The sequence below is a fragment of the Desmodus rotundus genome, chromosome 9, assembly GCF_022682495.2.
Source record: "Desmodus rotundus isolate HL8 chromosome 9, HLdesRot8A.1, whole genome shotgun sequence".
Classification (NCBI taxonomy): Eukaryota; Metazoa; Chordata; class Mammalia; order Chiroptera; family Phyllostomidae; genus Desmodus; species Desmodus rotundus.
Window position 1 is genome coordinate 39,417,653 of NC_071395.1, and position 15,512 is coordinate 39,433,164.

Consider the following 15,512-nt stretch of genomic DNA (forward strand, 5'->3'; position numbering starts at 1 on the left):
CACTTAATAAATGTTTGGTTAAATGGGCCAACTCATAGGGTGGTTATGAGTGTGAAATGAGGTCACAGCCTGTTTACCTCTGTGCCTGGTACCCAGCAGGTGCTCAACAGGCATTAGCTTAGCACTGTCCAGGCAGAGAGAAGCAGCATCTGTCAGCAGAGAGGGGACATGTCGCTCTCTGGAAGAGAGAGCAAGGGACCAATATGTAGACCAAGAGAGCACTGGCAGAGCTGGGGCCACCCCAAACAGTGAGAACCAGACCTGGTAGGCTCAGGCCAATCCAAGGTGTCTTCCTGGAGGAGGCTTTTTGTGCCTGAGGCCACAGAGCCAGGAAGTGGCAGAGATGGGATTCAGATCAGACCTTGAGCCTGTGTGCAGAGGGACCTGGCTGTGGACAGGTGCACAGGTGACCAGAGGAGTGACTGCCATGCCCTCCCTGGGCAGTTTCTCTCCTGCCTGCCCCTGAAGCAGGCATCCCAGCCATGTGCCCACAGGAGCAGGGAGAGATCTCTTGGGGGCTCTGGGCTCTGGACTGGGAGAAGGGAAGGCCCTGTCTCTGGGTCTGATGACTCCCAGGTTGTCTTCTTGGAGCTGTCACTGTTTGTCAAACAGTCAAGGAACAACAGGGGGATCCCCTAACCTCTCTCCAGCCAACACTTCCTAAAGGCGACAGTGGGTTGGGTGGACCCTGGGAGTGCCCCTCCCCTCAGGGCTACCATAGCACCCTGAGGGAAAGGGGAATCCAGCAACAATAACAAATGACTGTAAACACCAAGTCAGGTCTCTTTCGTCCCCCCTCCTGCCCACAGCCCTCCAGGGCTCCCATCTCCTTTGGGGTAAAGACCCAAGTTCTCCCCGTGGCCCATAGGCCCTGGATGACCTGCTCCTGTCCCCTCCCTGTTCTCACATACCCCCTTTCTCCACTTCACTCTGCTGCAGCCACACAGGCCACTTTGCTCTTTCTCCAACAGGCCGGGCCAGGGCCAGCTCCAGGGCCTTTGCATAGGCTGTGCCCCCTGCCCTGAATGTTCTTCAGTCTTTGCTCATATGTCACCTCCTCAGAGAGGCCTTCCTGGCCACCACCTCCAATTTAAAAATACGCATTTCTTCTTCAACCCTCACACACTTCCCATTGTCCTTCCCTTTTATTTTTCTCATCATTCTAACACTAAGAGAAGTAATTTACTTATTTTGTTTATTATCTGTCTCCTGTATTGTTAGGTTATAGAGGGTAGGATTTTTATCCATTTTGTTCTCTGCCTTGCCCCAAGGCAGAGAAGTGCCTGGCACACAGCAGGTGCTCTATAAATATTTGTTGAATAAATGAATGAGTGAATAGTAGCTTCTGTGGATAAGGCATTTGCTAGGATTGGGCACGACTTACCCATTTTGCAGAGGAGAAAATGGGTTTGGAGAGGGGACCTGTGGGCAAGGCTGGGACTCAAGTCCAGGGTGACAGGGGGCCAGAGAGGTTCCTGAGCAGGGGCAGGGAAGTGAGTCTGGCTGGTGGGAAGTGGGCAGGGCTGAGTCCCAAGGAAGCCAGGGGCCACCCTGACCTCTTGGAATCAGACTATGGTTTCCCAACACCCTGCCTGGCCTCCAGGGAGTCTGAGGGGCAGCCAAGAATATGGTCAGAGCATGGGAGGGCCCCCATGAGACTGTCCTGTGGCCCTTGCTCTGCCTCTGTCTCCCCAGTTCTGACTAGTGGAGAAACCACAGCAAGACCAGCCCCTGGGGGCCCAGGGGGATGGGCACAGGAGGGGCTGACCCATCTAACTTCTTTCTCCTCAGATCCTGCCCCCTGTAGTTTCCAAGATACTCATTTATACTAAAGTATGAACTTGCACTCCAGGAAGCACATCTGCAGGGGAGCACTTAACCCAGGTGGGCTGGGCACTGAAGATGGAACGACAGACAGGATGTCAAGCTGGTAGGGGGGCATCACTCCTTTCAAATCTCGATCCCTGGTGTGTGCCATGTGGTGACCCAGCCCTGAGCCCCCGGCACGCTGCACCTGAGACCGCCCCGGTCAGAACAGAGGCCATGGGCCTTTGGGCAGCACGAAGCACCTTTATTCTGGAGAGCATACCCCGAACAGCAAAGCAAGTGGGTCTGGCAGGCCCAGCTGGTGCAACCCAGCATCTCTGGGGACCCCTCAGACCAGGATGTGCAAGCTTGGGGAGCAGGGGAGTGCTCACTTTTCAAATCCCCAAATAGAAGCCATTGGGCAAAATGTGTGTTTCTCCAAGGAGATTTGCTCAGCTTCTTGGGGTGAGGGAACAGGTGACCACAGACAGATGAACCTAGCTGAGGACTAGTCAGACCTGAATTAGGTTCATGTCCCCATATGTCCAAGGGATATACTGGGGAGGATCTGGTATCAGTGAAGCTGGCCTAGGTTCAGAATTCCGCCGGAACCCCCCAATCCGTGCCTGGGCCAAGGTTAAGGCATTCAGTGTTAGTGCTTCTGCATGGCCACTAGGGGGCAGCGGGATAAGGAGGTGTAGGCAGCCTCCTTATGCCTCTGGCTGCAAGGCCCAGTCCGGTCAGAAGTCCAGCTCTGGCATCAGGGTGTGCTTGGGACGGCTGGGGGGCTCAGGCTCCTCCTCTGGAATGTCCTCCGGGAAACCTGTCCCGTCCCGGTGCTGTGCCTGCCAGGCTCTCTGCTGAGCCGGCCAGTCCAGGTGCGCCCAGCGAGGGTCAGGGCTTCCCACGACCTCGTCCACTAGGTTCTCCAGGTCTGGTGGGGGCTCCGACCGCTCTAGGAGAATGGGCGAGAAGGGCCCCACAAGCCAGGGCAGTGGCACGGCCTGCACCACCAGCTCTAGCAGCTCCTCCACGCAGGCGTGGGCCCGAGCCACTCTGCCCCGTCCCTCGGCCAACGCCGCGGCAGGCACATCCCCAAAGCAGCGCGCGTCAGCGAAGGCGGCCTGCAGGGCATCCACGCTGCGCCGGACCTCGGCCACCTTCTCCTGGGCGCCCCGGGGCAGGCCCCGAACGCTGGTCTCCAGTGCATCCACTGAGCCCTGTAGCTCCTGCATCAGACTTCGAGACAGTACCAGCGTTTCCAGCTCCGCCTGCGGGGAGGGGCGGGGCCTCAGTGTCCCGGGTGGACACATGCTGAGAACACAGCCCTGCCTCAGTTTCCCCATGGACATAATGGGACTATCTGCCTGCCTCTGTTTCCCCCATGGACACAACAAGACAGCCCTGCCTTCCCAAAAGTAGGAATCAGGGGACGGTTTCCCTAAAGGCCCCACGATGAGACTTTCCTAGCCTCAGTTTCCTCCATGGACACTCCAACCAGCTTACCTCATCAGTTGGTTAGACACAGCTTGAGACTGGCCCCTGGCAGCCCTGGGCGGATCCAGAACCACCTCCTACAATCCCACCATCCTACCTGGCTGCGGCGGCGGCCATTCTGCAGGGCACCGAGGCTCCAGTCCTCCCAAAGCTCGTGCACTTTCCCAGGGCGGGCCGGGGCGGTGGGGGTTGCCCCACACCGCACAAGGTCAATCTGTGGGGATGGGAAAAGTGGTCGTCAGAGGTGGAGGATTTGGGGGGCTGGATCTGGCCTTATTAAGCATCAAGGGAACACCTGTGTGCAACCTTCCACACCTGCTGATCCAGCCTGGCCAGCCTGTTCACTGTCTCCTCTGCCCTCTGGCAGGCCCAGTGATACGCGGTTCCTCTGTAGCTCAGACTCACTGCCAGGCATTTGTCCATGCTGGTCCCTCTGGCTGGACGCTCTGCCAGATACACTCTGCCCTCCACCCCTTCTCCCTTCCTGGTTTGCTTCAGTTCTAGTCTCAATGCAGATGTCACCCCTCCAGGAGGTCTTCCCTCCTCCCCTCCTGGCTGGGTGGATCCCTCCTCTGGGTCCCACAAACGCCTGCTGTGTTCCCCGTTATGACCTTGATCTCCCAACTGGGCTGTGAGTATCCTAAAGGGGCCACTGTGCCTTCAGTACCCAGGACAGGGAATGTATTAGACAATAAACAAATAAATCATGGCCCATCGGTACAATGGAATAATATGGAGCCATAAAAACGAAGTTCTGATACATGCTACAAAATTGATGAACCTTGAGGATGTTATGCTCAGTGAAATAGACCTACTCAGGGACTCCAGGCGCCCTCTAGTGTCTGCAATGGGGAGGACAGATGGGTCCAGGAGGATAGCTGGGTTCTAGTGAGCAATTGTGGGGGCTGCACCCAGGTGGATGGAGAAGGAAGGGGTAGGATATATGGGCACATTCAGAATAGACTTTGAGGACAGAGCTGATAGTGTGGTGATGTGTCAGATGTGGGAGGGGATGAGAACATGGAGCTGCAGGCAGTTGAGGTGGGGAGAGGGGATGTGAGATAAGAAGGTTGGGGCATCTGAACTTATCGAGCCCAGTAAGCAGGAGCTGTCAGTCCCTTTGGAGCCCAGAGGGATGGACAATGTGGGAAGAAGCTGGCTGGGGGCTGGAACCTAAAAGATGGAGAGGACTGGTGTTGGTGACAGGAGAGCGAAGGAAGAGGTGCCTTCTCCCTCTCTGGACCTATCTTAACTGCCTATAAATCCCAACTCCTACTTCTCCTCCTCCACCAAACCCCTTCCTTACTCCCAAGGCTGACTCTTAGCAGCCCCTGAGCTTCCCCTGCCCCAGGCAACCGCCTCCCCAGCCCTGAACACACACAGCTAGAGGCAGCTGAGCGCAGTCCCGCCTCCCCCTTCAGTCTAGCACGGGACCAGGTTCTCAGCTGGTGCTCAATCCATGCTGAATGGCTTGAGTTACAGGGTGGGGGCAGGCAGAGGGCTCTCACCAGCTCCAGTGTCTCCTGCAGCTGGGCCAGTGTGTCCTGGGCATGGTGTTTCTTCTGCCTCAGTTTCCCTAGAGAGTGCTCATATGCCAGGTGGCGGAGCCGTGCTGACAGGGAGCCCAGGCGCACAAAGTAGCCCTGGTGTCTCCTCTGCTCTTCCACTGAACCCACTTCTGGGCCTTCAGCTTCCGCCGCCAGTGCCGCTAGAGGACAGGATGGGGGACAGGGGGTCAGCATGGACACCACCTCCATGTCTCTTCACCCTCCTTCTGCGTGGACAAGCCCATGGGCTCCCAAATTTATAGTTTCCCTTTATCAATATCGACTCGTTCAACCTTCCCTAAACCCTGTGATGTAGGCACTTTTATTAGCCCCATTTCACAGATGGGGAAAACTGAGGAAGAGAGAGGTGAAGTCCTACAGTGTGCAAAAACAGAACTGTGATTCAAAGACAGAGTCTAGACACTCTGGCTCTAGACTAGACTATTCTTTAAAAAAAGAAAAGAAAGAAGATTTTGCTTTGGCTGGTGTGGCTCAGTGGACTGAGTGCCGGCTTGCGAACCGAAAGGTCACTGGTTCAATTCCCAGTCAGGGCATGTGCTTGGGCTGTGGGCTAGGTCCCCAGTAGGGGGTGCACGAGAGGCAACCACACATTGATGTTTCTCTCCTTCCCGAGGAAGGGAGGAAGAGAGAAAGGGAGAGAAACATCAATGTGAGAGAGAAACATCAATCGGTTGCCTCTTGCACACTCCCAACCAGGGACTGAACCTGCATCCCAGGCATGTGCCTTGACCGGGAATTGAACCTGCAGCCTTTCAGTTTGTGGGACAATGTCCAACTAATAGAGCCACACCAGTCAGGGCTAGAGTATTCTTTTTTTTCTTTTTTTCTTTTGAAGATTTTATTTATTTTTAGAGAGGGGGAGGAAGGGAGAAAGAGAGGGAGAAGCACCTACTGTGTGCCGGGCACCTGTGATATATTCTTTAAGAGGCAGTTTAGTACATTGGTTAAGGACAGTCTAGCCCTGGCCTGGCTGGTGTGGCTATGTAGGTGCTCCAAAAGTGCCTCCCAGCCTCTGTGCCGAGGAGGAAGAATGTAAACATGTTTTCCAGTGCCGTAGAGCAGGGGTCGAGCAGTCAGATTGTGTTCAGGGCCAGCAGACAATACTAGAACATTGGAGAAAGGTGGGCTTTAAGGGGGCAGATGCTATTTAACCCAAGTGTCTAGTTTTTCAAGGCAAGGCAGAAATCAGGATGTGTGGGGCAAAATCTGGTTGTTAAATACATGCAATAAATTAAAAGATTTTAAAGGCATCGTCCAGGCCAGACGATATAATTTGGAGGGCTAGCAGTTTGAGACTGTGACTCTCTCAAGTCTTTAAGCCAATTATGCCCTTGGGGTCTGGGTGGTCTGTTTCTAGTAGGATGTGGGCCGGGGGGCCATGGAAGTGGAGTGGGAGGTCAGGGCTAGGCTCCAGCTCCACGTTCCTGCTGCTCAGTTATGTCCTTGAGTGAGTCCTGAAACTCTCTGATCTGTAACCTCCGGGGATGGGGAGTGGGCAGGAGGACTTAGGGCTGGGTTGTGGAGGGCACCAGCCTCACCAAGCTCCTCCTCAGTCATGGGCAGGAAGTGGTCCACCAGCTCCTCCGACTTGCCCAGCACGACGTCCACAGCGTGGCTCATGGAGCGCTTTAGCTCCACACTCCAGCGCCGACTCTGCCGTGCCAGGCCCACCACGCCTGTCATACTGCTGGCCACTGCATCCTTGGCTGAGGTTACCACCTAGAGGGAAGGGCCCCTGATCCAGGTATTGTCAGATTCTGGCTCCCTTCCCTGGCCCCTGGGGCCAGGGGATCAAGGATTCCTAGCCCATTCCCAGCTCTGGGCCGGAATTCCTCCTCTATAAATTGGAGAAAAAGAAAATATCTCCCTCACAAGGTGGTTGAAAGGGTTACCAGCACCTACTAGCACATATTAAGTGCTCAATAAATATGGGTGCCAATTATTTTCATCTGGCTGGTGTTTTTTGAGGTGACCAAAGCCTGACCTGGTCCCAGGGTCCGGCTGGCAGAGGGGTTCAGGCTAGGTCTGGGAGGAGGCCGTCTTCCTCCCTCCCACTCCCACCCCGTGCACGTCCCCACGGTCTGGTGCTGTACCATCTCCGAAGGTTGCTGGAGAAAGGGTAGCTTCTCCTCCAGCTTGTCCAGGCCCCTGCAGGCAAGATCATTCACTGTAGCCACTGGAGAGAGGCAGAGAAAGAGAGAGAGGAGGGGAGAATCTGGAAGATGACGAGGGAGATACAGAGGAACATAGAAGGAGGGAGTGCTGGAGGGAGAAGCAGAGGAAAAACGAGAGAAGGAGAAACAGGGAGAGAGAGAGACAAGATAGGTCAAGGAAAGCCTACTCGGCAGAGACAACCTGGCTTGTCCCCTGCGGGGCTGGAGACCCTGAGGGGGTGTGTGGGCCATCAGGCTGGGCCCCACCTCCTCTGCTTTCCCCACCTCTGCTCTACCACTGGCTTCTGCCAGCACCAAGGTGACTCCACACCCCTGCTCAGCTCAGATGCCGCAGCGAGCAGGCTCAAGGTCACTCAAGCCAGCAGAGGAGGTGGGGAGGCCCTGGGCTGGGACCCTCAGGTGACCCCCTTCTTCAGTCAGATGTGAGACCAGGAGCCTTTCTGCCCTCCCCCCATCAGGCTGTCAGGTTGGACTCCTGAGCTGGTCACAGGTCTAGGGAGGTGTGGGGCTCAGGGCAGGTCGAGGCAAGGACAAAGGGGCAGATGGGGAAGGGAGGATGGGCAGGCAAAGGGGACCCAAGGCAGAGCAGGCCAACCAACAAGGGAGGAGGACATCCAGACAGATGGAATGGGGACAGAAGGAGGGGACCACAAGTAAACTGCTAAGGGCAGATGGCAGCCAGGTGATAAAACATAGTACACCAACAGGTGGAGGAGAAGTGGTACAGGCAAAGGACTGAGCGAGGAGAACATAGGTGGATGGGGGCGGGGGGTAGGCAGTCAGACTGAAGGCACACAGGATAGGTAAGACTGTGGAGGGACACCCGGGTCCTGGGGTCCACCCCAGGGCATGCCATGCAGATGGAGCAGGAGAGGGTGGAACCACAGGGCACCCAAAGGACTCTCTGGCCAGGGGGACTCACGCTGAGGCTGCAGGTGGCTGAGCAGCGGCTGGGCGTGGTCCAGGGCGCTGGTGGTAAGGCTGCACACGCAGTGCTCGGCCAGGCGGCAGGCAGAGCCCAGCAGCGGGTGCCTGTCCTTGGCTGCGCTATACGCACCGGAGACGGCAGTGCACGTGGCCCTGACCAGGGGCAGGGCCACGACTCGCTGCACCGCGCTCTGTGGGAAGGGGAAACATCAGAGGGGTCCCCAGGGAGGTGGGAGTCTCAGCCACCCTCCACTTCCTCTGTATGGGCCAAAATGGGGGGGGCGCACGGGGAAGAGGGCGTATGGAGCACCTGGCTGTGTACAGCAGAGGAAACCCACAGGAAGGTGCTCACAGGCCGCTGTTCTCAATAGCACACACACGGCGTGACAAATTCTGAAAGAGTCTGGCGGCTAAGGGCACACAGCCTCTGGAGCAAAACCGCCTGTGTTCAGTTGTGGCTTGGCCACCTCCGAGCTGTGTGAGCTTGGGCAAGTGAGTGAACTGCTTGGCGCCTTGGTCTCCACTCCGTGAAATTGGTTCCTAGGGCTATGATCAACATGCTGGGGGCCAGTGTATGTGAAGCCCTGGGAACAGTGACTGATGCAGAGTGGATGCTGTGAGTGCTGCCGTTGCCGCCGTGGTTGTTAAGAGCACCCACCATGATGCTGGACACAGAAACAAGGAGGTGTGGGCGGGGCGACCCAGAGTGGGAGAGGGAAAGTTAGGTAGGGGCCAGATAAGCCAGCTGGGTCTACTCAGAGAGTTGCTCCCCTCCCTGGGCTTCTCTGTGCCCCGCTGATAAAGGGTAGCAGGTGCTGAGATGCCAGCCTCCATGGTCCAAAATGCCCTAAGAGTGAGGTGCTCACATCAAAGATAGAGGTGGAAGGGGGTACCCGGTCTGCAGCTGTTCAGGGAGGGACTGTACCCCACTCTTGCCCATGCCCTGCTCCACAGGAGGTACAGCCCCTCACCTGCTGGTCCTGCTCCCACGAGCTGGGTCTGTGGGCCGGAGCCGCCTCATCCTCTGACATGCCTGCTGCAAACAAGGTCACCTGGGGACCAGGACAGAGTGAGGGGTCAGCCCTCCCAGCTCCCTCCCAGGCCTTGGGTTCTGTCTGGAGCCTAAGAGCCTCTGTGACTCGGGAAGTCTTGTTCCTTCTTGGGGCCTCATTGTCTTCATCTGAAAAATGGGGTAATGATAATACTTTCCTCAGAATGCCGTGAGGAGCACAGATAGTGCATGCACAGGACTCTGCACACAGTAGGTACACACGAGAGAGCATCTGGCAAGGGGGTGTCTCTGTAGTGATTCAGAGCATGGGCTCAGGGTTTGAACCCTGCCATTATCTGCTGTGTGACTTTGGGCAAGTGCCTTCACCTCTCTGCTGTTTCCTCTTCTGCAAAGTAGGGAAGGTTCCTGCTGTCCCTGCCCTGTACAGAACTGCACAAGCAGCCCCCTACAGGGATGCAGGTGGTAACTGTAGAATCCCAATAAACCCAGTCAGTTTGACAGGCAGGAAAACTGAGGCACACAGCGGTCCACGCTGGGCCCAAGGTCACTCAGCTTAAGCTTGACTCAGAGTAGGGAGTTCGACCTCAGACTCCCCACCCCGTGCCTTCAGAGCTGTGGTCCCCGCCCACCTGGGTCCTGAGCTTCAGCCAACTGGGCCAAGGGTCTCAGCCACCTGCTCTGGCCTGTCACCTCTCTCTTGCTGGACCCTCGCCTCCCCACCCAATTCAGGGGGCCCCCAGGCCTGCGGAGCGCTCCTGGACGCCACCCGCGCGGCACTCACCTGGGTGTGTGCAGCCTCAGCCCCCAGGTACCACCACGGACCACCCAACTCGGGCTCCAGTCTCCGCCCCCTGCCAGCCCCTCCCGCCTTATAGTGGCTCCGGAGGCGGAGCCTCTGGGGACTGACCAATAGAGAGAGGCCGCGCGGGGGCGTGCCTCTGGGGCATTGCTCCAGGCCCACTTGCTCTTCTCTAATGCTCCCAGAGCCCTGTGCCGTTGCCAAAGCAGCTTGGGGGACGCTGGATGCCCATGGGTTGAGCTACTTCCGTATCACCCTCAGTGGAGGGCGATCACAGCCCCCACCTTCACGCCCAGTGACCTCAGGCAAGTCATTAACGTCGTTCTGTTTTTTTGAATCCGCAGCTTAACTAAACCAGGAGCCTGGTCGGCCCATTCCCTCAGATTCTTGTTTTACGGATGAGCAAATTGAGACTCCGAATGCTTAAACCACTTGCCCTGGGTCCCAGAGCGATGGAAGGGTTTGATTTAAATCCAGCTCTGCCAGGCTCCAGACCCTGGCTTTTTCATCATCATGCCTGGAACGACCGCCAACGGGCATGACACACCTCCCGGGGGGGGGTGCTGAAAAACCCAAGCACTGCCCAAAAGTTCCCAGGCCCCCCAAATCTGACCCTGGCTCCCACTATGCCCAGCACTGTTTCAGCAGGTGGCTCCAGGTTCTGAGTTGTGAGAACACAGCTCCCTGGGCTTCTGCCCATCTGTTCAGCCTCATCCCGTCTGCCCACACTTGCCCTGGGTGGCTGCCCCCTGGGTTATCACTGGCCAGCATGACAAATTGTTTGGAGACCTGAAGCAATCTGGTTTAATTTAAACCTTCCCCAGGGCACAAGCTCTGGCAGGAACCCACCAGTAAAATGACACCCCGGGCAATGGTCAGGGTTTTATTTCCAGTTAGGCCTCAGGATAGAAAGGAGAAGGGGGACCAGCCACAGGCCATCAGATCCCAATTGCCATCCATTTGGAATTTCAAGTCCAGCACCCACACCTTGGTTCAAGCTTCTTCTTTCCTCCTTCATCCTGGAGACTTAGGAAGTTATAGGAAGACAGTGGCTTGGGAGATGCAGGAACATGGTGCACACTGATTTGTCCAATTCTTGACAATTATTTACTAAACCCCTTGGGTCTGACCCCTAACTAAGTGATGAGTAAGAGGCAACTCAGCCCCAGGCCCTGCACTCAGAGAGCCCCCCACACTGTGGGAGAGAGAGCCAGAGCCAGATAAAGACAGCCCCAATGTGGCCAGGGCTGTGCCAGAGGGGGGACAGCGAGGGAGCTGAGGGAACAGGGAGACTGAGAGATCTGAGAAATGGGGAAGGCATTCCTAGAAGAGGATGCATCTTGAGCAAAGGCAAGGAGGCCGCAGAGCCTAAGAAATGTTTTGGGAAGTGTGGGCAAAATGGGTCCAGCAATTATGCAAAGCCTGCCTCACTCTTAAAAGGGGAGATTAATTGCCTAGTGGGGTGCAGTGTTCTGCCAGGTCATCCCTGCTCATCTCCACCCCAGCCTTAGACTTCAAATGGGTCATGGCCGCGGCCAGTAGCGTCTGGCCCTTCATGGCTTTAGGCTCAGCACAACATGTGTTCTTCCGGAAGAACATGTTGTCTTTATTGTCCACAAGCCACTGATAGAGGTCGTCCAAGTTTTGGTCACAGACCCAGGGGTTACCGGAGATGTCAAAGCCATCCTTCATGTCCTGGGCTGCCCTGGGCTTCCCCAGGGATGCCCAGAGCCCCTTGGGCATGCTGGTCAGTAGATTGTTAGAGAGATCCAGCATGTCCAGCTGCTTCAGACCTTGGAAGGTGCTGGCTGCCACTGTGGCCAGCTGGTTATTACCCAGGAAAAGGTGGTGCAGGTTTGGCTGGGGCACCAGCAGGCCCTCTTCGAGTGCTCGCAATCTGTTGCCTTCCAAGTGCAGCTGCTCCAGCTTCAGGGGGCCCCTCAGAAGGTCAGGGGGCAAAGTTTCCAGCTGGTTATTGCTAAGGTCAAGGATACGCAGATCGGTGAAGTTGGCCAACAGGCCATTGGGCAGTGTCCGGAGGCGGTTTCCAGATAGGTCCAGATGCGCCAGGGCTTTCAGACCATGCAGCCATGAGGCTTGCAGGACTTCCAGCTGGTTCTCTGTCAGCACCAGGGTGTGGAGGGCAGCTGAGTTCTGGAAGAGGCCTGGGGACAGCTGGGTCAGGGCGTTGCGGGTCAGATCGAGCACCTTCAGCTGAGGCACAGGCAACAGAAACCTGGCTGAGAGGTTCTTCAGCCCGTTGCTGGAAAGGTGCAGTCCCTGGAGGTTAGACATGCCCTGGAGGATGTCGGGGGGCAGCTGGGTGAGGTTGTAGAACTCCACAGCCAGGTAGGTGGTGTCAGCTCGGAGGTAACTCAAGAATTTGGCAGGTGGCTGGCAGATGACGGTGCTGCCGTTTTCTGACTGGAACACGTGGCAGGCTTCGGGGCTTGGGGTGACCCCCTGGGCTGAGGGGGCTACAATTATTAGCAGCAGGAGCAGGGTTCTAGAAAGAAGGGGGTCCAAGCCCCCTGGGCTGCAGGCAATGACAGAAGGTACTTAATGAGCCAAAATAAAAATATACCCAGTTCAGTGAAAATATACCCAGAACCTGCCCACTTCTCATCTCTACTTCTACCCCCCTTGGCCATGCCTCCTCAGTGCCCTGCTGGACTAGTACAGTCACCTCCTCCTCTGCATGTTTTAAAGGCAGAGCCAGTGAACTCCTACCCATCCTGCAAAGCCCCCAACTCCAATGCCCCCTTTTCCATGAAGGTTTCTCAACTTTCCCAAGCAGCATTCTCAGTTTCCCCTCTGCGCTCCTCCTCTTTCTGTTCAACCCTGACTAAACCAGGCTAGTCTGTGTCCAGCTCCTTCTTGCTTCCAGCACTCAGGTACAACCCAGGGCTCCAGGTGTGAACAGGACCCTGAATATGAAAAGTGCCTGAAGCAGGTTTGGGTGCAGGCATTTGGCCTTGGGACTGGGTGGTTTACAGCTGGCACTGAAACCCTGGGCGGACTGGGGCTCCTGCTCCTCCCGGTCCCTCTTGCAGGCTTCCGACATTGGGGGTGGGCTCCCACTCCCTGCCTGGGGTGTCTGCAGACCATGGGAGCAAGCCCATCCTAGTTGGAGCCTGAGCATCAGTCTGCTCCAGCCAGTAGGCCTGCAGTCCGGCCCCATGACTTCAGTGGCTCAGATGGAATGTCTGCACTGCCCGTTGTCAAAGGCTGCCCAGGGACAGCAGAGGGACCTACCTCTGGTTTCGCTCTGGGCTCCAAGAGGACATGGTGGCCTCTCTCTGTTTTCCTTCTAAGTTCCTTTGGTCTGGTGAGTTAGCCTTATACCTGCCTGGGCTGGGGGCAGGGGCACCAACCATATGGAAGTCCCCACCCACATCCTGTTCCTGATAGTGGCTAAACCTGAGCCAGGCAGGGGAAAGGGAGAGGTCAGGATTGCAAAATTGTTTCCCGGCAGGGGGAGGACAGCAGAGGGTCTGCCCACCCCATCTTGTCCCTGCTTCTGCCAAGTTTTCCTTCCCTGATTCCTGCTTTTGGGAAGTGGGCACCCTAGAGCCTCTGGGGCTGAATCCCCACTCCCCTCAACCCAGGAATCAAGGGTCAAGCCTGGGGGATGGGGACAGCCCTTTGAGCAAGAGGTACTATTTATGACACATTTGAGCAACCAGGAAGTGCAGTGAAGAGAACAAAAAACACTTGTCTTGAATTTATGACATGTTGTTGGGTATATTTTTATTGAAATAATTTTTTAGAAATACAGTTTAGAAGTGAGTGATGCCAAAAGTCTTTGAGGTCTTTGAACAATGGTCTGGGAGGGACTGAACTTGGTCCGAATCCCAGCTGTGCTAGGACTGCTCTGCTTTGTAACCATGGGCAAGCAGCTTAACTTTCCTTGGCCTCTGTTTCCCCATCAGTGAAATGGCATTCAATGTCCAAGAATCCTGTCTGTGCTTTTTAAATTGAATTGAATTGAATTGAATTGAATTGAATTGAATTGAATTTATTGGGGTGACATTGGTTAATAAAATCACAAAGGTTTCAGGAGCTGTGCTTTCTTTCTTCATCCTAAGCTGATGCACTATTTGGTTTGGATCTTTTGTTTACTAGTGAATGCATTTGGAGGCTACACATTTACCTTTAAGAGCGGCTTTGGCTGCATCTCATGGGTTTGGCTATTCAGGGCGTTCATTCTTGTTGAGCTCTAAAAATTCACGTGTGCTTTATCATCATTATCTGTCTTGCCTGGCCACAGCCTCTTCTCCCTGGCCCCATTCATTAACGGTTTGTCCCTATTCATCTGTGAGGATGATCATGCTCTGTCTTCGTGGTCACACAGGCTCAGAGACAACCACACAGGCTGACAGTGACCGACACGAATAAAGGATGATAGATAGACACATGTGAATCCACCGACGTAGATACCGACACAAAGAAGGCAAAAATACATAGAACCTAAGAGAGACATGGACAGCGCAGGACGCACAGGACAGAATGGCAGACCTGCGGAGACAGACACACAAAACAGACAGGCACCAACAAGGGCAGAGGACCTGAGTAGGTATTTTTCCAAAGAAGACATACAAATGGCCAAAAGATATATGAAAAGATCCTCAACATCACTGATCATCAGGGAAACGCAAATCAAAATGACCATGAGGTAGGACCTCACATCTGTTGGAACAGCTGTTACCAGTAAGACAAGAAACAACACGTGCTGGGGAGGAGGCGGAGAAGGACGTAGGAGTTGCTGCGGCTGCTACGGAGGACAACATGGAGGTTCCTCGGAACACTAAAAATGCAGCTGCCATACCTTCCGGCAACCCCACTTCTAGGGATTTATCTGAAGTAAATGAGATCACTATCTTTAGGTATCTGCACCCTCATGGCTATTGCACCATTATCTCTCTCTCTCACACACACACACACAGGAATATTACCCAGCCACAAAATAAGACACAAATTCTGCCATTTGCAGCAACATGGGTGATCCTTGAGGGCGTTATGCTAAGTGAAGTAAGTCAGAGAAAGAGAAAGACTGTGTGATCTCACTTATATGTGGAATCTGAAACAAAACGAACTCATAGACCCCGATAGTAGAATGGTTTTTGCCAGAGGCTGGGGCGGGGATGGGAGATGTGGGTCTAGGGGCCCACACTTGCAGTTATGAGTAAGAGCTGGGGTCTCAAATACGGCAGCGACTGCAGTTGAGACGACTGCATTGTATACTTGAAAGTAGCTGAGAGAGTCGACTTTAAATGTTCCGACCGCGCACTCACAGGTAACTGTGTGAGGTAATGGGTGCGTTAACCCTTTTGTGGTTGTCATCTTGCAACACACATGTATCAAATCATCAAGTTGTGCACCTGGAACGTACACGATGTCCTATGTCAATTATACCGCAAGCTGAAAAAACACACGCACAGATTCAGGAGGAGCTGCTAGATGCCATCACAGTGGGTCTGTCTTGTCACACAGTAGGTGCTTCATTGGCATGGGCTGGAAGGGAGGGTTGTGAACTATAATGACATAATGCTGAAGCGACCTCTTAAAATGAAATCAGATCACGTCTTGTGCCTGAGACCCTCCGGTGGCTTCCCGTCTAACTTAAAATAAAACTCCGAAGGCTGGGTGGTGGGGAGCGGGGTGAGGAATTAGAGCTTAATGAGGACGGAGTTTTGTTTGGGAAGGTGAGAGAGCACGGGAGGTGGATG

At 55.1% G+C, this 15,512-nt stretch overlaps 2 protein-coding genes across 2 annotated transcripts; both read right to left on the reverse strand.

Moving 5' to 3' along the window:
• Window positions 1-1,776: 1,776 nt before the first annotated feature.
• Window positions 1,777-9,877, reverse strand: PLIN5 (perilipin 5). Its single transcript, XM_024569298.4, has 8 exons — window positions 9,766-9,877; window positions 8,944-9,024; window positions 7,968-8,163; window positions 6,965-7,047; window positions 6,410-6,590; window positions 4,812-5,011; window positions 3,401-3,517; window positions 1,777-3,077 (listed from the first exon to the last, which is right to left on the reverse strand). Exons 2-8 carry the CDS (start codon window positions 9,001-9,003, stop codon window positions 2,547-2,549), a joined length of 1,368 nt encoding a protein of 455 aa, XP_024425066.1. The 5' UTR covers window positions 9,004-9,024; window positions 9,766-9,877; the 3' UTR covers window positions 1,777-2,546.
• A 775-nt stretch (window positions 9,878-10,652) lies between these two features.
• On the reverse strand, window positions 10,653-13,194 carry LRG1 (leucine rich alpha-2-glycoprotein 1). Its single transcript, XM_024568890.3, has 2 exons — window positions 13,039-13,194; window positions 10,653-12,319 (listed from the first exon to the last, which is right to left on the reverse strand). Exons 1-2 carry the CDS (start codon window positions 13,158-13,160, stop codon window positions 11,230-11,232), a joined length of 1,212 nt encoding a protein of 403 aa, XP_024424658.3. The 5' UTR covers window positions 13,161-13,194; the 3' UTR covers window positions 10,653-11,229.
• Between the last annotated feature and the right edge of the window lie 2,318 nt (window positions 13,195-15,512).

Excerpts from the sequence above, each read along its gene's own strand:
- PLIN5 (XM_024569298.4), bottom strand. The coding sequence starts at position 9,003 with ATGTCAGAGGATGAGGCGGCTCCGGCCCACAGACCCAGCTCGTGGGAG. Across the intron at positions 6,591-6,964 it reads TCCAGCAACCTTCGGAGATG|GTGGTAACCTCAGCCAAGGA; the intron begins GTACAGCACCAG and ends CCTTCCCTCTAG. Across the intron at positions 3,078-3,400 it reads ATGGCCGCCGCCGCAGCCAG|GCGGAGCTGGAAACGCTGGT; the intron begins GTAGGATGGTGG and ends CCCTCCCCGCAG.
- LRG1 (XM_024568890.3), bottom strand. The coding sequence starts at position 13,160 with ATGGTTGGTGCCCCTGCCCCCAGCCCAGGCAGGTATAAGGCTAACTCA. Across the intron at positions 12,320-13,038 it reads AGCCCAGAGCGAAACCAGAG|CCCAGGGGGCTTGGACCCCC; the intron begins GTAGGTCCCTCT and ends CATTGCCTGCAG.